Raw genomic sequence first — 26227 nt, 5'->3', positions numbered from 1 at the left:
AACAGAATTTCATGCATATGATGAAGTGGCCCTTGGTCCATGAAAGTTTTATGCCAGAATTAATTGGTTCATTGTTAAAGTGGCAGTGGTTTATGTTCGACCTTCATCTCAGTTTCATGCTGATAATTATTTAGAGAGCAATTTGCTATGATTGTTTATTGTCATTAAAAAATGCATCTAAAATTTGCACACTGAGGATGATCTTCACCAGGCTTAGATATAATAGTAGTGCAAGCATCATACAATTAAGAAAGAGATCCATTGTGGTGTAGTGTAAAACCCTGTAAGTTGAAGTCAACTTGAAGTTACATAACAACATAAGAAGCCAAGATCCATCTCATTATATGAGTGGTATGTTTTGGGATTAGATCTGAAAAGGATTTATGCCTTTCAATAAGACATTCATCTGCTCTTGGTAATTTCCCAGTGTGTTCATATTAATATTCAGTGCTTTAATTTCAATGATATACAAAAATGTAAGAAGGAACTGTTATTGTAGTCTTTCAACAGGGAAGATTAAGGTGAAGTGAAAAAAGCTTCTAGTTCTTTTTACCTGTTATACAATGTTTTAAAAAAGCTTATACAGTAATATCCTCAGTTTATGTCAGCCGGAGCTATATCTGTTGGATCATTTTTATCCTTTTCTCAGTGCCTTACTTAAGCACTATAAGGTCTGGTCAGCAAATGATTTTTCTCACATCAATTTTGAAAAGGTGGAGGTTGGTGGACAAGGCCCTAAAGAACAACTAGTAGGGCCCACGAAACATCTGCTGATCCCTGCATCTCTGGAAGTGATATTTGTAGGTATTTGGGACAAACCTTTTTGCCCACAACTCCACCCATTCCAGATAAGGAATTGTTGTAGTCAAAACCCGAGGAGGTTAAAGGTTCCCTGGCCTTATCTTAGGTGTTGCTAAGTGTTGTTAAAGTCCATTGCTTTGTGCCTTCAAGTCAACTGTGACTTACAGCAACAGGATCATAGAGTTTTCTTGGCAAAATTTATTCAGAGGAGATTTGGCATTACCTTCTTCTAAGACTGAGAGTGTGTGACGTGCCCAAAGTTACAGTGGACCCTTGTTATACGCTGGGGTTTGGTTCCAAGATCCCCCGTGTATAACAAAATCCGTGTATGCTCAAGTCTCATTAAATATAATGACACAGCAAAATGGTGTCCCTTATAAAAAATGGAAAATTAAGGTTCGATATTTGAAATTTATACTTTTTTGGAACATTTTCAAACCATGGATGCTTGAATCCATCTATAAAACATCCGTGTAAAAGAAGAGCTGACTGTATAATGGCTGAATGGGGATTTCAACTCTTGTCTTCCAGAGTGCTGCTCCAACACTCAAATGATGATGCTGATTCTCAAAGCTGCTAAATGGTAACTTCTAGTGTAATGCAGTGGACTGTTAATAAGAATTCAGTAAAATGGCTTAAAACATTCTGACAACTATTTCTATGATGGAGCCATGTGGGTTTTATTGTTCTTTTCTCTCTGATATTTTGGGTAAGTGGGGAGAAATGAGAGCCAGTGCCATCTTTACAAATATTTAGCAAGCACACTGGATTAGAGGAGTTGTCCTCATCCAGGTAGCTTCCAGAAGTAATAACTACAACTGACATTAGCTCCAGCTAATGTGGCCAATTGCTGAGGATAATGGGAGTTGTAGGCAAAAATATAAGGAAAGCAACAGGTCAAAGAGGAATGGTTTACAGAAAACTACAATTAACAGGGACAACACCAGTATAAAAATGACAGCATGTTCTAAACTTTGGCATTATTATCATTGACACAATGAATAAATACACATCTCTTTTGAAATTTCATTTCTTGCCTAAGTTGTAAGCTCTTATAAAAATGAAAAGGTTTCAAGTAGGAATTACTTTCCTCTTCCAATAACTGTTCCAAATGGGTATGAACAGTCTAACTTTTCAAGGGTATGAAGAGTCTATTTAGAATTGTCAGTTTAGCCATTCTTTTACTCTGTTTCTCCAGTGACAAAAAGATGTACATTTTTTGACGATTGGAGCATTTGGGCTGCCCGCTCAACACCAACCACAGAAGCCAACCTCTGGGCATCATATTTGGAGTATAACACTGTACAGGTCAATGCAGACTCTTCCCCACTGCCTGCCAACTTCATCATATTGCATACTTCACTATAGAAATGGGGATAGGTTGGCAGTTCATAAAAAATGAGGTTCTGGATGCCTCTGATTGAGTACCTGGAAGAAAGAGATTAAAATGGTTACTATAGTAACCTGCAGCATAATAGCAAAGAAGCTGTTTTTCAGATCATCGAAAATTAAATTACATTTAGAGTGAATTAAAAAGTCCAGCCCTTCTTTTGACATAGAACATTTTTTTAAGAAGTGATGGAAGCTCAAAGGTTTATGTTTTTAAAATACTGAATGCTAACATCCCCAATTCTTAGTTAGTGACGTTTGGGGATATTTGCATTTCTGGTGGCTGAAGGAATAAAATTGCAACAACGAGTAATAAGTCACTTCCATAGATGGCCAGAAACCTAAAATATAGTGTCTGAGTGCCTAAACATCTCCCTCTGTCTATATTTTGTATTTTCCTATTATCTATTCAAAATCTGGTCTGTCAAAAGAGCCTTTTCTAATTTATTACTGCTCTTTCTGCATCTTATTTGCTAGCAAATTAACCTCTGAAGTGATGAAGTATATCCTGCTCATTGTTGGGAAAAGTTTACTTTGTTGAACTGCAACAAAATGCAACACCCAGCATGAGATTCTGAGGGTATCTGAGCGTTGTAGTGTATCAAACTAACTTTTCCAAGCTCTTCTTCCTAAATTATATCATCTCCATCCAACATTATTCTTGCCACTGAATTTAGAATGTAAGAATATGACATCATTTCTGAGTATACGGTGTACAATGAACTAGATGTCTTAGCAGGACCTGCTGCCTACTAATCAAAGCCTTCCATGCTCTTGTAAAACTAGCCAGTCAGAAAGCCAAAAAAGGAGGACATAAATACAATTTTATATGATTCTTTTATAGCACTGACATTTGGGGGTGAACAACACATGCTGTTCTCAACCAAATTTCTATATCCCCAAATGCCTCCAGAACTATTCCCCTCTTCAAAACCAAGAGAATCAAGTCTCCACAATGCCTGATTGTCTCCTAAAGCAACACACAGGGCCCTGCTTACACAAAATGCAGGCTCTTGTTACATTTTATAAAAGTTACCTTTTATAAAAGTGGAAACGTTCTGTGAAAATTAGAAATTGTTTGTTTCCCTTCAGGAAGAAATGCCTTGCTCTGGAAATGCTAGATTTACTGGTGTATTCACACACATGCGTAAAATTCAACTCCTCCTTCTTGAAGTAGTTCCGAAGACGCACATAATCAAAATAGGAAGGGACGTAGATGAGCGTGTGTGACATGACTGCATCTCGATACTCAGGCAGCACTTTGTCAATGAAAAAATGAAACCTAATTCAGAAATTAAGATATATTATTCAGTTGCACAACACAGATCAAATTTTCAGCATCTAATTTAATACAATTAGTAGAATAAATGTCATATAATCTGTATGTGTGTGCATGTGCAGAGAGAGAGAAAAAATGCACTGTAAATGCAATTTAAGAGGATAATCTAATCTTTTAAATAGAAATCAGTACAGAAATATCTCATCACAGAAAGCTTTTGAAGAACAGAATCCTTTTTGACAAACATATTACATTATGGACAAACTTTCTCTGAACAAATTCTTTCAGGAAAATCCCAAGATAGGGTTGCCTTAAGTCAGAAATGACTTGAAGGTGATTTCCTGCATGGCAGGGGGTTGGACTGGATGGCCCTTGTGGTCTCTTCCAACTCTACGATTCTATGATTCTAACAATAAACCTTACTTTTAAAAATATAAACATCAAAGAAAGATAGGGAGACACAAGACCTCTAACAACTTGCTAAAATGTGAAGCACTACCCAGGCATCTATCTACCCACCCATCCATAGATCCGTGCTCTCTTCCAATTCCTTCTCATCACCTCTTCACAATAGCCTTTCAGCATTCTGTGACCTTTAGGCACACTCATTTCTCAGTAAACTGTTTTAGGGGGTTTCTCACCAACACTTTCAGGCCACTTTTTGTGAGACATCTTTTCTCCCTTTGCAAATTCCAGAGCCGCCCCCAGTCTACTAGTATCTCTCAAGGGCAGATGATGCCTTTTTGGCTGCATACTCCAAGATTGACCTTGCTATGAATTTATGAGATAATGTTGTTCTACAGCACAGCAGCAGCTTGCCCCCCAAATTCCAGAGACAATACACTGCTAGATCTTTTACCAGCTTGTTTTTCAAATGCAAAAACACCCACACTTTTCAGTACACTACACTCTGCTGAGCAGAAAATACATAGCTGTCATCAGTGCAGCGTAGCATAAAAGCCATCTTACCTTGCATCTATTACAGAGACAGAGTTTTCAGCTTCTAGCTTGCGAAAAACATGAGGAAGCTGTACTACAACATGACTGATGGAGCCCGTCAATGGTGCATTCCTCACAGCTACCTGAAAGAAGCAATTGCAGCAATAAAATAAAAGTAATGTCTGGCTAGGCTTCTATAGCATCTCCCGTGAATGTAAAAAGTTGGTTTGGTGGGATGAGAAGGTATCATTCCATTTAACCTATAATTCTGCTTCTAAGAACAATGGCCAGCAACCTGCAAACAAGCAAGTATGCCATGAATGTAAGGATGGCAGGCAGAGCTGGGGGGAAATAAGTCTTTTGGACCAATTTTCACTGGCCATGCTGACTGGACTGGAGCATTCTGGGAGCTAAGGTTCAAAAGAGTAACTTTCCCAAGCACAGGTGACAGATACCTTCACTGTTAAGTCTCAGTATCAAGTATTCAGATGTATGCTGCTTATGCACCCAGACGTTTAACTCCATCAAGTTAATTAATAACACAATTTGTTTTACTGCTGTTTTTTGCCATTAAGTCAGTTTCAACTTATAGTATCTCTATGAATGAGAGACTTCCAAGAGGCCCTGATCATTGGCAGTCCAGCTTAAGCCCTGCAAACACAGGTATGGAACTTCTTTTATTGAGTCAATCGAACTGAAATGTGGTCTTTGTCTTTTTCTGTTGCCTTCTACTTTTACCAAGCATTATCAGTCATGAGTCTTGTCACCTCAAAAGGTGTCCTAAATATAATAGCTTCAGTTTAATCATTCTGGCTTAGAGTGAGAGTTCAGGCTTAATTTATTCTTGGGATCCATTTCTTTGTCTTTTTGGTAGTGCATGGTATCTATAGCATTACCCTTCAGTGCTACATTTCAAACAGATCTGCTTTCTTCACTGTGCAGTTTTTATAATCCCGCACAGCAATCAGAAATACCACAGTACAGATGAATCTGACTTTTGTATTTAATGGCTTGTTTTTCCCTTTGAGGAATTTATCTAGTTCCCCTGTGAATATGTTCCATCTTTGTTTTAATGAGAGGGAATCAAAACATAGAATGAAAGCATTGTTATAAAGGGGAGGCATAGGAAGATTTCTCTTTAAACTGGGAACAGATGTGAGGAGATTCATCTGCTAGAGAAACTTCAATAACAACTTAGCAGCTAGAGAGAAAAGCAACTGAGCAGCAAGAGAGTGGTAGCAGAAGGCAGCAATAGCCCAACAGATAAGAGTGTTAGACTGTCCCTTTACATACTTCTACCGGTGGCTTGAAGTCAACTGAAGAAACAGCTCTCCTGTTGTCTTAACAGTGAAAGCAATACACTGTGAAAGGACATGGGAAAGAGCTTCTCAGTGGTGACAACAATGTAAGACCTGACTGAATTCACGGTGGCTTCATTTAAGTGCAAAGTTAAAATATGATTTTTTAATTAAAGCCCTTGGAGTCTCTTTTATGCAATTTGACACACACAGTGGGTCCTTGGTATCTGCTGAGGCCATCCCCGTGGATACCAAAATCCGTGGATATTCAGTTCACACTATATACAATAGAGTAGTAAAATCTTTTACATAAGATAGCAAAATCAAAGTTTGTTTTTGTGGTATATATATATATATATATATATATTAAAAAAAGCTGTGGATGGTTGAATCTGTAAATACAGAGGGCCAACAGTACATGCTCTTTGTTTTAAATTGTTATACATTTTTTGGACAGTAATTTATTTTTTAAATGTTTTAGATTTTAAATTGTTTGAATGCATAATAAAAATAATAAATAAATAAAATAAGAGGAATCCCAGAACAATTCACATAAATGTATATATAAAAATACACATACAATATTCTAAAATTCCACAATAACAACCATAACAATTATTTGACTCGCAGATAAAAAAATATCCATCTATCAATTAAAAATCCATAATACTTTGAGATGCCTGGGTAAACAGGGAAATTTTGTTTGTCACTGAAAATAAAGAATTGTGATTTCAATGGTACTTTTCTCAAGGAGGCATTTAAAAGTCATACTGTCACCACAGAGAAGCCCCTCCCCTCTTTTTGTAAATGTATAATGTATTTCTTCTGATGCACTTTGGAAAAAGGCCTTCTCTGGAGCTCCGAAGGCACTGACCTGTCCCCTGTAATTGTAGCAGTGCTTATTGAAGACAGAGTTGATCTGTGGATCCTGCAAGCCACTGAACAGCAGCGTCTGCCGATAGTACTTGGACCAGTTATTCAGGCTGAACATTCGCACTCTTGAGAAATCCACTCCATGAGATTCCAAAGGCAACTGATTTAGATGGTTTATCAGATGCTGTGAGCAATTTTTTAAAAAAAGCAAAGGGAAAGATGCATGTTATTCTGTTTCACTTTGCAGGAGAGAAAGACAAGAAACCACCCCTGAGGTCCATGTATGTGTGTCTGCGCGAGCACACACACACATACTTTCATAAAAAGAAATATATATAATAAGAATGACAGCCTTTCTAGACATCCCATTCTTTGCGGGTTTATGCTTTGACAAGTATTATTTGGAAGTCTGAATTAATTCTCCAAGGTCACTTGTGAAACTCCAGAATTGCACTATCTGAGAAACTGGAAGCACCTACGACTGTAACACATCCTAGTATCACAAAGTCTACAGCAACATGATTGGTTATCACTGCAATTTTAGACACTCTGGTTTTTCTTCAAAAGAAATTATGAAAAATAAATTTTAGTTAGTTCTTACTGTTCTGCAGCTTACAGAAAACAATATGGAGCAAGTGTGAAATCACAAGCATCTCCCAAGATACTGTACTTTTTCACGCTTCTTTGCAACAGCACAACATTGACCCAAGTGACCTTAGTGACACCTGCATTTTTAGCAGAGGAGAAGCTTTGGCCTTGGAACTCAGCTCCATTGTTTTGTTTTATGAAAAAACAAACAAACAAAGAAAAGAATGCTAAATTGTAAGAATGTGATTGTTCTTAACGAAACAGGAAAACATGTATCTACATATCCATATAATTCAGAGGAAATCCCCCTCCCCATACCATCTCTACTTGGGTTCAAAAATTGAGGTATTAGTGAATTGAAAGCAGTAATTTACTTAATGGTAAACTAGTCCAGGGGCCAGCATTCAGAGTGTGCGATTTGGCACCAAAGGAAACAGCCACCTTATCAAGTATATAGCAGTTCTAGAAAATCTACCCAACAACAGCATATTAAAGCATATAGCACATCACAGGAGTACACTAGATATATTTTAAAGGTAAAGGTTTTCCCTTGACAAGATTGTCTAGTCCTGTAGGGGTGGTGCTCATCTCCATTACTAAGACAAGGGAGCCAGCGTTGTCAAAGATGAATCTTTGACCATGTGGTCAGCATGGCTGCACAGAACACTGTTACTTTCCCACCAAAGTGGTACCTACAGTATTTATCTACTTGCATTTTTACATGCTTTCGAACTGCTAAATTGGCAGAAGCTGGGACTAGTGATGGGAACTCACTCCATCACACAGTGCTTGGGCCTCAAACTGCCGACCTGCTGATCTTGCAGTCATCAGAGTCAGTGTCTTAACCACAGAGACATATTTTAGTCAATCATTAAACAGCAGCCATTAACCCATAACAAAAAACTACTAAATAAACACCAAGCTAAAACTATCCATACTGAACCTTTCTCTTACTTTTCAGATTGTTATTTTCAGAAAGTGCCAGTTAGTTGATGGTTAGGAATGTTACAAAAATTCTAAACCAATATATATATATATATATATATATATATATAATTGAATGATAGTAAATAAACATGAAATGATGATGAAATTGATCTAGGAGGATAACAAATGTAAATAAAGAGTTCAACCAAAAGAGGGAGAAACGAAAAGAGGGAAGGGAATCATTGCAATTGGCTCTAGGGATCAGATGCAAGGATATAAGGTGCTGAGATGACCAATTCTTCTGTTTACTCCAGTGACTTCATGACAGTCAATGTAGGGTGAATATCCCAGTAATTTTAATTCAATAAGAAGCGCAACAATGCTGGCAGTATCCCAGAGAACCAAGATAAGTCACTGCCACTGGGACACTACATGCTAACAAGGGGAGGGTGGGTTTTCAAAATATACATTTTAAGTATTACCAAAACATGTTCCCAATTCTGCATTAGATAGATGTCGACTTCATCAATTATGAGAATTTCTATAGATGAGAGGAAATCATAGTCTCTATTCTTCTCCCCCTCAGCTCCAATCACAGTCCTCAGGCCAAGGGGAGATGCAATGATGATATCAGAGGAGTAAAATGGTGCATACAGCCGCATACTCTTCTGAAGAATGGCAACTCCTGTTCAAACAGAGATATGGAAGATGATGATGATATTATTATTGTTGTTGTTATTGTTATTTCTTAACACACACACCCATCTGTATAGATTGAGGCAGGGGACAACAACAATTAACAAACAACATCAGCTAAAACACACACCAATTTAAAAGGACAGATAGGATGTACACATATGAAAACAATCTGAGACTGGTCTTTAATGCTCTTTTAAATTCAGATCGTGTATTCATAACAATTAATTAATTAATTAATAAAACATGTATTTTACCCCACTTTTCTGGAATAAAACAATCAAAGCGGCTAACAAACAAGTTAAAACATCCACATACAATATTACATCACAACATCCCCCCTTAAAAAGAATTAAACATAATACATTTAAAATAGAGTATTAAAATATCTATTAATAATGAAGATAACATGGGTAGTGTGGTAGCATAGTACATGGTGTGAGGTGTCTGTTGAATCTGTTTTGGCAGATCATTCCAGTCTAAGGACTGTAAGATGCCCCCTCGCTTATAGTTTGTCACAATGAGTAAAAAAGTTCCTTTGTATTTTGTCTGTGTCTTTTAGCTATTTTGTATGTGCAATAGTGGAACAATTCCTCTCAGACTGAATCAGATCTACATAGAAAGGGTTGTTAATATTTTTTGCTTGCCTTCCCATAGAAATATTCTGTGGGTCAGAAAGCAAGTTCTGAATCCTCTCAACTCTTGATGGGCCACTACTAACTTTTTTGCTGACCCAGAAATGTTGTTCTGGAAGCTGGAAGTACTGCCAGAGGTTTGGGGTGCTGTCTTCTGCTGTTTCTGGGTAAGCCACTGAAAATATTTTTTATAAAAATAAGGTAAAGCCTTAAGTTTGCATAAATGTTTCTTTTGCATAAATGTAACTGTGGACCTGCAATTAATTTGTTTATAAATAGGAAAGTAGAAATCTTACTTCTGCAGGGAAACTATTGGTGGGAAGGCTTGTCAAGGGCTGCAGAAACTTGCAGGGCCTCACCTGCAGCCTGCCACCTGGGTGTTACCCACCCCATTCTATCTGACAGTGTAGACATTGTACAGCCACAGGCCATGTTTGTTCTCCCCCCCCCCCCAGGTTATTTTTGTGTTTCTTGACATCTCACACTCCCCAAACTGCCCTTTTTCTTCTCTCCAGCCCACAAAAGGGTGACTTAACTCTCCTGGAAGTTTCCAGGAGCAGTAACTTCCTTTTTAAATAGGCTGCAGGGCCTTCCTGCATTGTTTAGCTTCAAAAAATACCTGTTTTTCAAAACTTCTGTCCAGTTCTGTTTTGTCATTTTAGGCAGTACATGCAGAGAGGGAAAGAATGGCAGTTTCCTGCTTCTGATTTAATGCAAGGCTAATGTATCAACTGATATTGCAGACAAAACTCAAACCATGCAGAAAAGAAAATAACTGTTTCTTTCAGCACAGCTACTAAGTGGATGAGACAGGAGGAGGAAAACTGAAGGGAACTCCTTGGCAACTTAACTAAAATGTAGACTGCCAGTTGTAATAAGGTACTAATTTCCGCACGTGCTGTTTTGTCATTCAGTACCTTTCAGAGACAATATCTTTAGGTAATATTAAGTGTGAAGGCTGCCTTCACATTACAGGAGGTGCATAGAATCATAGAGTTGGAAGAGACCATTAGGGCCCTCCAGTCCAACCCCCTGCCATGCAGGAAATCCAAATCAAAGCATCCCCGACAGATGACCATGAAGACCTCCAAGGAGGGAGACTCCACTACACTTCGAGGAAGTGTGTTCCACTGTAGAACAGCCCTTACTGTCAGGAAGTTCCTCCTAATGTTGAGGTGGAATCTCTTTTCCTGCAGCTTGCATCCATTGCTCCGGGTCCTAGTCTCTGGAGCAGCAGAAAACAAGCTTGCTCCCTCCTCAATATGACATCCCTTCAAATATTTAAACAGAGCTATCATATCACCTCTTAACCTTCTTTTCTCCAGGCTAAACATCCCCAGCTCCCTAAGTCATTCCTCATAGGGCAAGGTTTCTAGACCCTCCAGCCCACCACCCGGCCCTTGCACAGAGGCGGCGGAGGATGGAGACCTCTGGAGCTGCTCCTTGGCCTCCTCTCCACCACAGCCAGGGGAAAGGGCCTTTCCCCCGGCCCTTTAAGAGCGGCGGAGGCGAGGAAGCCTGGCCCTCCCCGCCTCCGCCGCTCTTAAAGGGCCGGGGACAGGTTGGAGGCCAAGAGGCTTCCAGGCTGCCCCAGGCCCTTCTTCCTCGGCAGCGGGGCTGAAGAGGGCAAGGGCAAGCCTGGTCTTCCTCGCCTCTGCCGCTCTTAAAGGGCCGGGGGCAGCTTGGAGGCCAGAAGGCCTGCAGGCTGCACTCGGCTCTTTCGCAGTGGCAGCAAGGAGGACAAAGCCAGGCCTCGTCCTCCTCACCGCCACCGCCACCCGGAAAGAGCCGGGTGCAGCCTGCAGGCCTTTTGGCCTCCACGAGCAGCACCCGGACTTTCCCGCGGTGGCGGAGGAGGAGGCAGCACGGCGATGGAGCAGGTAAGCAGGAGGGGGAGGGAGGGAGGGTAGGTAGGTAGATAGATAGATAGACAGGTAGGTAGGAGGGAGGGAGGGGAGGGAGGGAAAGAGGGGAGGAGGGGAATTTAGTCCCCAATGGCGGTGCGTGTGCACGCGCGCCGCCATTGGGGACAATGGGACTTGAGCATACGCGGATTTTGGCATACGCGGGAGGGTCTGGAACGGATCCCCCGCGTATACCGAGGGCCCACTGTATATACAACCCAGCCTTGGTTTTTTATTTTATTTTATTTTTAAATATATACAACCCAGCCTTGGTATTTTATTTTATTTTTGTTATTAAATAACAAAGTGTCCTCCATTTTGACCATGTCTAAGAAACTTGCATTTATATTAACATTTTTAAAAAAATCATTATTTTTTTGGCGTGTCCTCCATTTTTCAAAAAATGTATCCTACAGTTGTAAATTATGCTTTTTTGTCGAAGTGACACACCATGCAAGTTATGCTCGATTTTTTGCTGAATTTTGACACACCACGCCGAAAAGGTTGCCCATCACTGATCTAGACACTATACTTCTACTGATGCAGCCTAAAATCGCATTGGCCTTGTTAGCTGCTGCATCGCACTGTTGACTCATGTTCAACTTGTGGTCTACTTGGACTCCTAGATCCCTTTCACATGTTGTCTCCTTAAGCCAGGTGTCCCCCATCCTATATCTGTGCATTTCATTTTCCTGCCCTAAGTGCAGTACCTTACATTTCTCCCTGTTGAAGTTCATTTTGTTAGCTGTGGCCCAGCTTTCTAGTCTATTCAGGTCATTTTGAATTTTGATCCTGTCCTCTGGAGTATTAGCTATTCCTCCTAATTTGGTGTCATCTGCAAATTTGATAAGTATTCCCCCAATTTTTTCCTCCAAGTCATTGATAAAGATGTTGAACAGTACTGGGCCCAGGACAGAGCCCTGTGGGACCCCACTGGTCACTTATCTCCAGGATGAAAAGGTGCCATTGTTGAGCACCCTTTGGGTTCGGCCGGTCAACCAATTACAAATCAAGCTGTAAGAAAAGTTCACTGCAAAACAGACTGAAGTCATGAAATCACTGATTTCTGAAATAGTCTTAACATATATTTTGCTCAACCAACATGCCAGTATGCACAAGAGCTCAGCTAGAAATCACATGCATTCTGACTATATGGACATCATTTTGCAAAGCAACACAATAGCTGGATCAGAAGCGGCACACAACAACAACTCTCTCACACACTACAATTTTGACTCCTGAAATGCCATGGTGTACTCCAGCCTCTCACAGATCAATAGAATGAGCTGGACAGAACAGAGCAGAATACAGTTCTGTGCTGATTCAGACCCAACCAGCTTCTCCATAATCCCCTGTGGCTCTGCTGAGGAAGCTGTGGCACACTTAATACCCCTCTTTTCCACTGATGGGGAGGAATAGGCAACAGGTGCAGCTGGGCAGCGGGACTGGGGGGTGGACAATACATCTGGTCCTCCATTTCCCATCCTTTCGTCAAATGATCCACAGTTGCTAACTGGGACTGTGCATGCAGTGGCACTCACAGAAATTTGTGGGATTCTGATTTTAGACTGGTTCAAACCTAGCAAGCAGTTATCCAAATACAGCAGGATCTATCTCCTCATCCTATGTAATTTTAAAATAAAGTATACAGGGAGTAGAGGATTTGCTTTTAAGTGGACTCATTATTCTGAATGACCACTGGGAATGTGATTTGGCTTAAAGACAAGGTGCAACTCTGATTTAGAAGATACAGAAAAAGAAGCAATATTTAGGCAGGGAGTATCAGGATGCTTTAGTGTGTAACACAGCAAAAATAACATGATAAAACAGGCAACCTGGATTTAAATACACACATTTAACTTGTTCATAAGGCAGCATATATGATGAAGCCCTCTCATAGTAATGCTAGCCTATTAACCCAATCAGTGCTGCTTACTTTGGCAAGCACACTGTCTCAGGGTTAGGTAGGCAGACTTAAAATCAGATGGACAGGTAGGGTTTTATTTGAAATGTTATACATGTGAAACTTAATCCAGCATGATCACTTACACCAATGTTTTAATCAGGAGCTTATATACATATACCTATAGATAGAAAAAATACATACTAAAAGCCTATTTACACATGAAAAATTCTAACGAGGAAATCACCTGTGCATAGGACAACACATGAATTCATTCACACAAAACATGCTAATTCTAGCCATGTGCATTTTGAATCATGGCTTTCCAGTACAGATCCATCCATTGAAACACCTGTGGAGGACATATGGTCTGCACATATATTCTTACATAGATATGACTTCTGATGATCTGGAGTGGAATTCTTCCCACTGAAAGAATTTTCCTAAAAGAATTTTCCATAGCTCCCCCCCCCCCCCCCCGCAATACAATGGAATTTTCCATCAGGGAAAAAGAATACATCTAAAAAGTTTGTTGTTTTCTCAAATGACATTGCAACACAATGAACAATAACAATACTTGTCAAATTGTTTGGCAGGTTAAAATTACTCATCACAAAATTTCCGTACCTATTCTGAAGTGGTCATCAATGTTTCCAGCAAAAACAGCTTCATAATCTTCTGGCCTTTTCAGATTTGGAGGTTTCTCTTCTGGATCTGAGCCAAACTCTCCCTTAAACCGTTTTTTGTTACTCACATCAATTTTCTTTTGACTTGCCGATTCAAGGAGGCCAATTAAAATGTGGACCACGCGTAAAGCAGATTCTCGGAAGGGCACCACTACCAGTACCTATGGAGAGAAATGTAAATCAGTGTGAGATAGTAGTCCCTTCTGCGTCTGGTGGAGCTGTTCAGCAACAGCAGTATCCCACCTCCACCATGGAAAAGATGGCCTGGCTGGTGGAGGGGTGGGGGGCAGCTGGCTGGTGTTCCAGGCAACCTGGGGATGACAGTATGAGTTACCACACTGGGGCAACACTAACCCTAACGAAACCACTGACATTTTTCATTTTTATTTTCATAACAATCCTACAAAGTAGATTTGGCTGAAAGACAGTGATTGGCCCAAGTTCACCCAGTGAACTTTGTGTTCAAGCAGGGTTTTGAACCCTGGTCGTCCATGTTTTAGTTCTACTTTTCCAGCCACCCTATCAAACTGGCTCTCTTTGTTATAAAAATCTGCTACAGAAATATATTATTGTGGAAAAGCCATTGGTACACCCACACTCCAACTTTAGTTTATTAGATATTTGTGGTACCTAATCAACTTATCACATTGTGACATTTATGTATTTACAGTACAATCCAATGGGTGGTGCCTAAAAACAGAGTAGCCAGGTGAGCCTGCCTCTAAATGGTATTCCAAAAACAAGGAGTACCATTGGAAAGACTCCTTCTCCAATTATCATCCAATGCACCAAGAAAAAATAGGCTGCTACGAGAGTGTGCAATTGAACAAATATATAGGCTTCATTTATTTCTTTTGTGTCGTGTCTTTTTAGATTGTAAGCCTGAGGGCAGGGAACCATCTGACTAAAAGATTATATGTACAGTGCTGTGTAAATTTACAGTGCTTTATAAATAAAGGTTAATAATAATAATAATTTAGTAGAGACTGAACAGAAAATGGATGTTCCACTCTAAGGCACAACTTATTATACATTATTGCAGGGTGAATCCCTAATCACATTAGTTTTATCAAGAAAATGTAAGGGAAAACATACAGGACCAAAGCCAAAATTGTGCCAGTACCCAACTATTAGAGCCCCAAAATAGCCTGTAGGGGTACAACTAATCATCAGAGCAAGCTTTGTGGGTGTTTTATGTAAAGTATGTTAATACTTTACTAATAGCAAACCGCCTCTTAGTACTACTTGCCTAAGAAAACTCTATGAAATTCATGGCATCACAATAAGCTAACCGCCATCTTGAAGGCACACAGAAATGAGAGGTCCTGGACAAAACAAGAATTGTGACTTGTGTGTTTTGCTGTTTGCATTCAAGTACATGTTGTATCCATGTTTAAAAAGCAAGTGTGGCCTGGAGTTTTGCATTAGACAGAAACTCACTTGGCACGGGTTGCAACCTTGATGAGTACAAACATTTCATATCTTACTGCACAACAACTCTGAACTCATGGAAAAACGCATTTATAAAATATTTATACCCCACCCTATATCAACATGAGTTAAAACCTGAGTTAAAAATAGATTTTAAAGTTTTTAAAACTATGTATAACAATATTTGGTATGAATTAATGAAGCCTTCATAAATAGCCAAGTTTTAACTTTGTGTCTAAATGAAATGAATATTGGTATCAGCCAGTCTTCCAAGGGGGAAGCATTCTACAGTTAGGGTGCCACAGCTGAAAAGTCCCTCTTTTAGATCCCTAAACAGAGTATTGACCTTACTGGGGGGACATGTAGGAGGGCTTCCCCAGCAGACCTTAATCCTCAGGCAGGCACAGTTAATAGTTGTCTCCAGTTATGCAGAAAATCAATCATTCAGTATACTCTCTCCACCCTTGTAACCACCCAGTAGTAATGAATAGTTGTGTTTCTACCACTACTCATTTCCACAACTGCTGGGGTATTTCTGAAGGAAGTCTTTACTTTCTCCATTTAAGGCTATATTCCTCCATTTGAGGCTATTACAATATAGTGCAAGTTATGTCATCCACATAATGACTACAGAGTTCAAGAAAAACCTTTCACCTTTGGCCTAGTGAGTCCTTGATCCCTGAAACAATCGTCATCAGTTCCAGGTTTCTGGTCCCTTCGCTTGGCATTATTGCTAAGCACCTGGGCATTTGCCTTCAAGACATGGTTCAACGCATGCAGGCAGTAGACATGACGAACTTCTTCTCCATTTCTTAAAGCAGTCCTCTCTGGGTAGAAGAGATCCTTGTAGGAGTTCATAATATCGAACAGTTCCTTTTGCAATGGCGTAAACAGTTTATCTTTCAACTTTGGTTGCACGGAGAGGAACAGGCTGTTCACTTTTGGCCAAGTAGATGCTAATGGCTTGTGGAGATGAAGCTGTTTCAGATCAATGTCTTTATTTGGCTTAATTGTTCCAAATCTCTCCAACATGGAAGAAAAAACTAACTGCCCCAGTGCTGGCCACTAAAAAGAACACAGACAAAAGGTAAACACAACTAAACTTCAATCTGCCCTCTCATTAGGCCTTGTGAGGACTTTGATTTCTTTTACAGAAATCAAGCACATTCATGCAAGAATGAGGAACCCGAGGAATAAATTCAATTTCAGAAAAAAATCTTGAGGAGGGAGATTTATTCTGCTGGCATGTGGGGCCAACTGCAAAAGGGTGAGACCAAAACTGCCAGCATATTTTAGTTTAAATGTATTACTGTCAGTGGAAGCATTTTAAGCTTTTAGAATTGCAGAGGGGTGGGTTGCTAAAAAACTAGAAAACCCACTGAACAACAGTGTAATGGGGAAGGAGAATGGCCATTTGAGGGATGTCAGAATGTCCCAATGTTAGAAGTTCTCCCTCTGCATTAACGGACAAGTTACAATGTATGGGCACAAAACCAAAGAATCTAAAGAATAAATTCAAGGAGCTAAAGTTAATCTGAAGCATGTATATGTTATTACCTTGACTTGGGTGGTAATTTTTGAGCGTGCAAGTATTTTATCTATTTCTTTCTCTTCTAGATCTTCATCCAAGTGACATTTACATGGATCTGTGTCAAGAGATAAAAATGGTACAGTTGGGTCTCCATATCCACAGTTTATTTTTATCCATAGATTCAACCATCCATGGCTTGAAAATTCCCCCCTCCCTGGAAAATCCAAACAGCAAACCTTGATTTTGCTATTTTTATATAAAGGGCACCATTTTACTATGTCACTATATATAATAGGACAAGCATCCATGGTATCCACAGGGGGTTCTGGAACAAATCCACAGCGGATACTGAGCTGTATTATGCAGCTGTTATATTATGAAAAGAAATTAAGCTATGAAACATTTAGAAGAAACTGATTAGTGCAAAAGTGCCAGTATCACTGGTACAAACAATTAATTATTAGAAACCTACCAAAAATACTAAACATGAAATGTAATAGTAAAATAAAAATTAAAAAAAAACAAAACCAAAGCCATAATGCAACAATATATAACATGGCAAAACATTTCTACAGCACAGAAAACAGTGGCATGGTTAAAAAGACAATTATTTGTAATGGCTGTATATAATTTGGAAGCACAACAGAAAAGCATACTGAGAGAACCAGCATCCTTTGCCTGTGGTAGCTCTCCTGCTACTGAAGTATTTTTCCACTATTCCAACCTTGGTGTTGGAAAATCACTTCTTCATGGAAGCCTGAGAATAGGTAGGCTGAGTGAATGGCAATCTCATCCTTATGTAAATATTGCAGTATTTGTCCTTCAAATGGTTTTGAATCAGGATTTCTTTTCCAGTGAAATTACTTTAATGATCATGTTGTTGCTTTATTGGCTTGTAAAATATATTGGCTTTTAAGATTTACTTTCTTGAGCTGGGTTGCAGATTATTTTCTAGACAGTATAAACCCAAACATCACCAATCAGAGGTAAGTATGCTGCTTTAGGTGGGTTTCATATAAAAGGCCAAGGAAAAGATTTGACAAAAATCAGTAAAAAGAAAATATAATTGAAGTGCATACTTCTTAACCATCTGTGGAACATTAAGTTTATCATTTTATATCCTCGCTTCCACTACCAGAACTTAGAATGTATGTAACTGATTGAAAAATTAAAAGCAATACAATACAGAAAAATATAGATAAAACACACAGAAAACTATCTAACTTCTTGTAAGCAAACCAAGCAAAACTGCATATGTACTGCAAAAATAGTGCAGTTTGATATCACTTTGATTGCCATTGCTCAATGTTATGTTGTGGAATTCTAGGATTTGTAGTTTTATGAGATATTTTTAGCCTTCTCTGTCAGTATTCTGGTGCCACAAAAAACTACAAATCGCAAGATTCCATATGATGGAGCCAAGACAGTTAAAGCAGTGTCACCTAGTTCCCTGAGAAGTTTCAAAATTTGGGGGAAACCACCAAGAAGGCCCCTCTTGTGATACTTAAAGTGGTATCAAGCAGCATTGTTTCTGCACTGTGTTCAACTGTGTTCAAAATTAAAAATATTTTAAAGCATATATTAAAAATAAAAAGGTCACTAGTATGTATTTATTACTATTTTAATACTATTGTCTTATACTATTGTGACATTCTGAATACTCTTTTCAAGAATAGTAAAAGTCTTGCTGAGCATTTTAAAACCATCTTTTTAATTGTTTTGCTGTAGCCTTTACAAGAGTGAAAAATCTGTAGACCTCCCATTATCCCTTACTTTTAGCAGCATCTAGAGGACCACAGGCCCCACACCCCTGCTTTATAAGAAACTACACAGAAATCTTATACAGTGGACCATTGTTATACGCTGGGGTTTGGTTCCAAGATCCTCCGTGGATAACAAAATCCGTGTATGCTCAAGTCCCATTAAATATAATGACATAGCAAAATGGTGTTCCTTATAAAAAATGGAAAATCAAGGTTTGATATTTGAAATTTATACCTTTTTTGAACATTTTCAAACCGTGGATGCTTGAATCCGTGTATAAAAAAATCTTTGTATAAGAAGGGCCGACTGTAAACTGTGATTCGATAATTAAGCTGTTTCTCTCTCCAGAGATTTGGCAATGGAAGAATCATAACTTGCAAAGAATTAACTCAAGATTTATTAGCTCTGATCCATTTGTTAGGCAAGAACATGGTTTATTTTCCCACTAAAACAGGTGTTAGCCATGCTGAATGGACTGATGGGAGTTATAGTCAACTCCTGTCCCAAATAGGAGTGGGGAAAAAGTAGCCTTTTTGCCTCTGGGGCGTGTGGTGTCTAAACACTATGCCCCCAGGTTGCCCAGAAGCCGTGTGGCATGTATTCACTGGCATGACCTCCAGGCGATTTGGGGGGCATGGCATATGTAAACACCACATTCCCAAGCCAGCTGAAGCTGCCAATCTGTTTTGGCCTATAGTCTAGAACAGCTGACAAGTGCTAAATTTCCTACCTTTGCCTTTCTTTTTACAATTAATCTGTTACAATTAATCTGAAATTAAATGTAACTCAATAGACATTCAGTGTGGCCTGCTAGGAGCTTGACAATTCTATCTGTGCATTCTCAAGTAGGGTTCATAAACAAGAAGTTTATTTGGTTTCTAATGGGTTTTATAGCTGCCAATTTGAACAAGTCTGTTTTAAATGCTGCAGAAGCGTATTTACAAGTACTCAGCCTGCTTTGCTTTTTAAAAATCAGCAACACAGCACAATGTTACCTTTCATGACTTCTGCAGAAGAATGACCTTCTTTTGGATCTGCTCTGGCATCACCACTCTCTTCTTCTATAAAATTGGTTTCCAGACTAAACTCAGCTTCATGTTGTACATCTGTGAACTCTTCAACAACTTCATTTTTTAGGTCAGCAGATGTATTTAGTCCTCCAGGTTTCTCTTGACTATTTTTCTGTGGGGATGTTTCATTACCTATGATATAAAAAGAAGTCATTTGCCTCTGTAGTTGCAACTGTTCACAACTGCATCAGTCTCCAAAATTCTCAAATCCATACTAGATTATTCTTTTTCTTGATAGAAAGTATTTATCTCGATTCTGTGGATCCGTTACCCTAAACTCAGTGGTTCCCAACCTGTGAGCCTACAGACATTGTTGTACTACAACTCACAGAATCCCTGAAGGGGAAGGAGTTGAAAACAAAGACTCACATCCTATTGCATGCTCTCTGCTGATGAAAAGTTCTTCAATCCAATGGAAGTTACTGTGAGTGGAATGGGAAGAAGGTGATGTTCCTTTTTCCTCAGTAGGAGAGATTTATGCAACAGAATTAATCCAGATGATAGAAGGCACTTTGATCAAGTGGAGATTTCCATGAGCAGAAAGGACAGGAAATTATTTTTACAATTTTCTCCTCACCCTTCTCCACTACCGTTCCAAAGCATCTCCTGATCCATGGAGCACATATGGAAAGTAAAATGCAAGGAGCTGCAGAAGGAAAGGGGAAGAAGGACCCCCATGGCGTTAGCATATCCTTTATAACTATTCTTCTTAAAATTGGATTTCCAAACTCTTTAACAGTGCAAACCAACACCAGCTGAAGGAGCATTAGTTTGGAGAGCCATCTATAAGACAAAAGAGAGATGGCCAGGTGGCTTTCCTTGGAGAAGGAATTTCATAATCACCAGAGACAAAGATTAAAAGAGTGTAATAGTGCTTTTCTGATGCTCTGTAAATTTAGGAACATAAGAGTTCAGATGACTGCATAAACATTGACAGAATATGTTCATGGAGTGCAAAGTCTGACCTCTTCTGCCACTGAAAACATTGGCCATGTCCCCTGCTATCTCTGGCTTCAGTCAATATGAAGGGGCTCCAAGTACATACTGATAGTATATGTATATGGAGGGGTTCTATATGCATGTATCAGTTATGGGCACAGAATCTCTTAAGAGACAATCATATGGAGACATGGTTGCTACATATGTCAATATGCCCCTCTGTCATGCATTCTTTCAGTTTCTGCATAGCTGTGGGGGAAGATGTGTTAATGTATATTTAAGGTGAAAATGTTCAGATGTGGCAATGGTTGCTGAAGTCTAAATTGGCTACAACTGAAGGCCAGAAGCCTGAGCTGCAGACGGGATGTTCAAGGTCAACGGAACAAGACAAAATGTAAACATGATATGTTTTCTGTCTGTACAGGTATTGGTTCTTATGTTGCATAGCAACTTGTAAAAGAGAGGCTGGACTAAGTGGTCACATCGTGGGAATGTTGTACATATGAGAACAAACACCATACTCTGGGAATATGGAGTCTGAAAGAGTAAGAGGTTTTGTACAGTAGTAGTAACTAGCTCGTGTATTTAGAAACAAGAAATAAAGCCCTCTAAGGTCTGAACCTGTTGGACTGTGATTCTTTAATTAAACAGCTGTTTCACTAGGCATTGTTCCAGCAAGCTGCAAAGCCTGTTTTGGAGTTTTGTTTTGATCCTGAGTTGCAGAGGAGCCAGTATCTGCATCCAGTTGGCACCAGACTGGGACCACGGGCAAGATACATCACTCAAAACATCAAAAGGAATATTAGCTGAACCCTACCAATGCAAAGCCTCCTTTGATTATCTTAACCAGTAAAGGAAATGGTGAAGAAAAATATCAGTTAAGGTAGTGGTTCTCAAACTTCGGTCTTTTAGATGCTTTGGATTTTAATTGCCAGAATTCCTGACCGGCTGGCTGGGACTTCTGGGAGTAGAAGCCCAAAACCCAAAGTCTGAGAACCACTGAGTTAGTAGTTTAATCACAGCTGAAGGACCACAAGTTTAACAATAAAAGCAGATGCTATGGCCATTTTATGGTAAACTTCCACACAACACTGGGAATGTCAAAGACTGAGGGGTTCTTACATCATCAAGAAGGTAACAGGCCTCAACTAGCTCAGGCAGAGCACATACAATACAAAACAGTTTTCTCTACCTTCCTGTTTAAACTCTTTCAAAATACCCAGAGGGCAATTTGGGCCCATCAGGTGGCAAGCAGTAGTTTGACACTGTCTTCACATAAATGGGCTGGAAAGATAAGGGTGATTCAAAAAGAACAGTGCAAAACCAAATAAAAATAGCTTTACTTGAATGGTGCAAAACCAAGTAACATCTTTACTTCTGCACCATTCTTTCTGAATCATCCTGTGCTTCTGAAAGGTTAAGAGATCTGGCTTGTTCTGATTTTTCTATTATGTAAGATTTCCTTGAGCTGGTTTCCTCTAGATGTGTTAGTCTTCTGCTTTCATCATCTTTGGCCAATACATGCTGCAGAGTGATGGGAGCTGTAGTTCATTAAATTTGGAGAAAGAGAAGTGAGAGAAGGTTGTATTAGGTGAACATGTGGAATTCTGTGTATGAGGCTGAATTATCACCACCATCATCAAAATATCTAATTCTGCAATTGTAAGCCAATCTTATTAAGGAGCAAGTCTTATGGAGAGCCACACATTTTCCTGCCCAGGTATGACCAGACTATACAATAAATCTGACATTAAGCAGTTGTAAATTAATGGAGCCACACTGATTTTACCTGTCATTTTCCAAATGGTATGTTTCTAAATTAAGTTTCACACATAACTAACATTAATATTTGGGCTTGAGGAGTAATACACTACCTGATTCTTGGACAGCCCCACTGTTCTCATTTTCTTCATCCTCTGTTTCTCCTTCATTCTTGACCTCTTCACTGTCCACTTCTGTATCATCCTTGTCACTTTCTTCTTCTGATTCATCATCCTCTTCCTCATTGTCTGAATCTGGTGCAGTTTTTAAAGTGGCCAGGAGCTTGTGATACACCGAGGTGGGCTCTGAATCACTCTCCACATCACTTTCTGAGCTTGACTGCTCAGAATTTTCAGACTAACAATAGAAAGGAAAAATATCCCAGAACATATATACAACCACATGAATGTATGACACTGTGTAAAGAAATTCAGGCTATGGGAGGATGTCTAGCAGCCTCCAAAAGTTGTTGGACTGCAATATGCTCAGCCTAACCAATATAGCCAATGATGGAGGATAATGAGATTTGCAGCCTTAACACCACCTGGAGGTCGACAAGCTGCCTATATTTTTTTTATATGGTTTGGGCTACAACTCCCACAGTCCCAGCTGTGGCTGATGGAAGTGTCAATCCAAAATGCAAGGGTACCATGTCAGAACTGGAAGCCAGTTTAACAGGCAGAGGTGCTTCTTAACCCAGTTACCCAAGATCAGTCTTAACTAGTAATGCCAGGATCTAGAACTTCATTCAAGTTTGCCATGACCGGATCCAATTTCTATTTTAAAATGTTATTTTGAAATTAGTACTGGCAGGTAGTCAAGGTACTAATTCCCAACCTCATCCTTATCCAGGGACATTGCAGCCATATTTGCCTATGACAATTTCCCACAACCTGCCAACTCCAATCTCCCCAGCAATCATGGGCATGCTAATTGTGGATGGAGGTGGCTGTAATAGAATATAACTGAAGAGGTACTGGTTCAGGAGACAGCCAGTCAGACAAGGTAATGGGGATTCAGGGTCACCTCTTGCTTTGCACATTGCAAAACTGTGCAACAGACTGAGCATTAACATTTCCAGTTAATTTTAGTCACTTAATAAAAATATTGAAAAAGGATGTGAAAATGTAGCAGCACTTACCAGTTCACAAATTTGAGCTGGTTTGTCTTTCCCAGAATCCCTGAAAGGAAGTAATTTAGATTAACTTCTCTTCACCATCATATTGTGTAAATCTACAGCGCTATATAAATAAAGTATAATAATAATAATAATAATAACAAGTATAATTGGTCAATGACCAAAATAAATTATTGTTGTGGTTTTTTGTCTTTTGTCTTTTTGCCATCTGATAAAAAAGGCTGCAGCACTGATGTATCACCACAGTCTTAAAAATTAATGCTCTGATTGGAACATTAGAAGGAACCTCTTGATGTTCAGCAGTTTTGGCAATGGAGCTATTTGTCCAGAGAAGTGGCGGACTCTCTTTCATGCGTCAGCTTCAAAAATGGGCTGGACATCTACCTGCTGAAGACGCTTTAGATGGGGTCCTGCAACATGACAATATTTCATGAGGACCTGCATCTCTTACTATGGAAACACCTTGGGTTTAATGTTTATACACCTATACTTTTGGCAGAAGTACGGAGGTGAGAATTTGGCTACAGAATCGAGTTCAATTCCCTGTATGCCAGGGGAGAGGAATGGCAGTCATAAATAATAATGATAATACAATTACACAGGGAAATAAAGATATTAAGCATTGAAGAACATTTCAGTCCTGCTTTTCATGTTAAAAAAAGCAAACAAATTACAAAACAGTTGGGAATAAAGACAGAAAAGCAGGAAAGCATTGAGCCAGGACCATTAAAAGCAGTCTCAAACTGGGTCATTTTTGCAATGTGTCTTGGAGTTCCTGCATGGCAGAAGGGGGGTTTGGACTGGGTGGCCCTTGAGGTCTCTTCCAACTCTATGGATCTACACTACTGGACTAGAAGGTCCATTATGCGCAGCCAACTAAATGGGGATGGTGGGAGTTGTAGTCCGACAATTTGGAAAGGTTCCTGGTGGGGCAAAGTTGCTCTAAACTTGCAGGTATTGCCCTACTTTGGACCTCCAAGTGATTTGGACTCTGGGCCTTTTGCAGTCAGGAAAAGACATATTTATTTAAACAGGCCTTTTAAGATCTGTCAGTCTTGGTTTTATTGGGGGGCAAGAGTTGTTGTTTTTAGATTATTATTTTCAACTTTGCATGTTTTAAATTTTATATTGGTATTTTATATATATATACACACACACACACACACACACACACACTTTTACACTTTTAATGGTACAATTGTAATTGTTGTTTTATATAATAACAACTCCCATTAAGTTAGGCCTAGAATTTAATATAAAGGGTGGCACAAACTACTTGAAAAATCTTACAACCCCAAATATCGCTTGGCATTTTCTAAAGCGAGATTTAACGTATTTCCATCTGCAGTACTGGAAGGCCGTTTCCAACATGTTGAATATAAAGATCGTCTGTGCCCTTGTGGAGAAGGGTCTGTAGAATTTATATCACATATCCTTCTCATATGTATTTTCTACAAGGATGACAGACTGAGATTAATAAAACCCTTATTAGATAAATTTCAAGGAAGATCTCAGGGCTGGTGTACAAGATATCTATTGAAGGACACTGACAAAAGGGTCACAGAAGAGGTGGCAAAAGTTTGCTTTGCAGCAATCAAGACACGCAGGGCTATAATTACTACAGCAAGAATAAAAAACTGGTATTAGTAATCAACAGTAAACATCCCCTTTTGACCTAGCTCATTTTATAGTGTACAGTATCTGTTCTGCACAACAAGGGCCAGATATGCTCCTAACTGAATGTATTATTTTTAATTGTACAGACTTTGCATATTTATGCTCAATATGTCATTGCTATGTCAAACTGGTTGTAACTGTTTTGATCGGTTTTTAATTTTTTTGCCTGGAGGTCTGTTGACTGTAATAAAGGTTTGATGATGATGATGATAACAACAACAACAACAACAACAATTCCCAAAAGCCCCAACAGTCAGGGATTCTGGGAGCTGAAGTCCAAAACACCTGGAAGACCAAGGTTTGGGAACCACTCCACCTTTGCCCACACTTTGCCCAAAGGCTTTCCACTTTTCCCCAGTTCCAGAATAATAATAATAACATGTATTTATAACCCGCCTCTCTACAAAATGCAATCGAGGCGGCTTACAAGATTAAAATACAGAGTCCGAACCCTCAAACCCCCCCCCCTTAAAAGTACAATTAAACGATGTAGAATGTAAAACATGAAACATATTATTCACTGGTCATAAAAAGGGTGTTCCTCCCCGAAATCCTTCAGGTGCTTCTTTTGCTTCTTGCTCAAAGCGCTGATCTGCTCTTGCTGCCTGGCTTTCCTCTTCCCCATCTTGGGACCCACGTGGGCACTGCCCTTCTTTGTCGCTTTACGGCCGCCGGCTTCACTGCTTTTGCGACAGTCCCCTCTGCCTGCACCTTTGAAACCGCTTTAACCGTTACGTCCCCTGCAAGCAACAATCCAATTAAGTAATTAAAAACCAATCCATCAGCATGTCTTAATTTGTATCACGTTTAATTGTTTTTTGTAGAATGGAGGCCCCAAACTGTGCTTAAGGGATTGGGGACTTCAACTCCCAGAATCCCACCCCATTGGCCAAAGTGGCTGAGGCTTCTGGGAGTTGAAGTCCACAAAAAGAATCTTCAAGGGCCCAATCCTTGCCAAAGGGCCTCTTCAGGCTCACTGCTCAAAGGAGGAGCCTCAG

The 26227-nt window shown here is 39.5% G+C and overlaps 1 protein-coding gene across 1 annotated transcript; it reads right to left on the bottom strand.

Annotated features, from left to right (window-relative positions):
• Positions 1–176: 176 nt before the first annotated feature.
• Positions 177–25953, bottom strand: LOC149310576 (U3 small nucleolar RNA-associated protein 25 homolog). Its single transcript, XM_089529228.1, has 12 exons — positions 25751–25953; positions 23556–23595; positions 22528–22771; positions 19640–19846; positions 16907–16995; positions 16004–16414; positions 13860–14079; positions 8577–8779; positions 6581–6763; positions 4439–4551; positions 3227–3472; positions 177–2229 (listed from the first exon to the last, which is right to left on the bottom strand). Exons 1-12 carry the CDS (start codon positions 25852–25854, stop codon positions 1983–1985), a joined length of 2307 nt encoding a protein of 768 aa, XP_089385354.1. The 5' UTR covers positions 25855–25953; the 3' UTR covers positions 177–1982.
• Positions 25954–26227: the final 274 nt, after the last annotated feature.

The sequence above is a fragment of the Sceloporus occidentalis genome, unplaced genomic scaffold (assembly GCF_023333645.1).
Source record: "Sceloporus occidentalis isolate IW3139 unplaced genomic scaffold, rSceOcc1.0.p SCAF_6, whole genome shotgun sequence".
In the NCBI taxonomy this organism is placed as follows: domain Eukaryota; kingdom Metazoa; phylum Chordata; class Lepidosauria; order Squamata; family Phrynosomatidae; genus Sceloporus; species Sceloporus occidentalis.
Note: the sequence above shows the minus strand (reverse complement) of the source record. Positions and strands in the feature narration are given on the sequence as shown.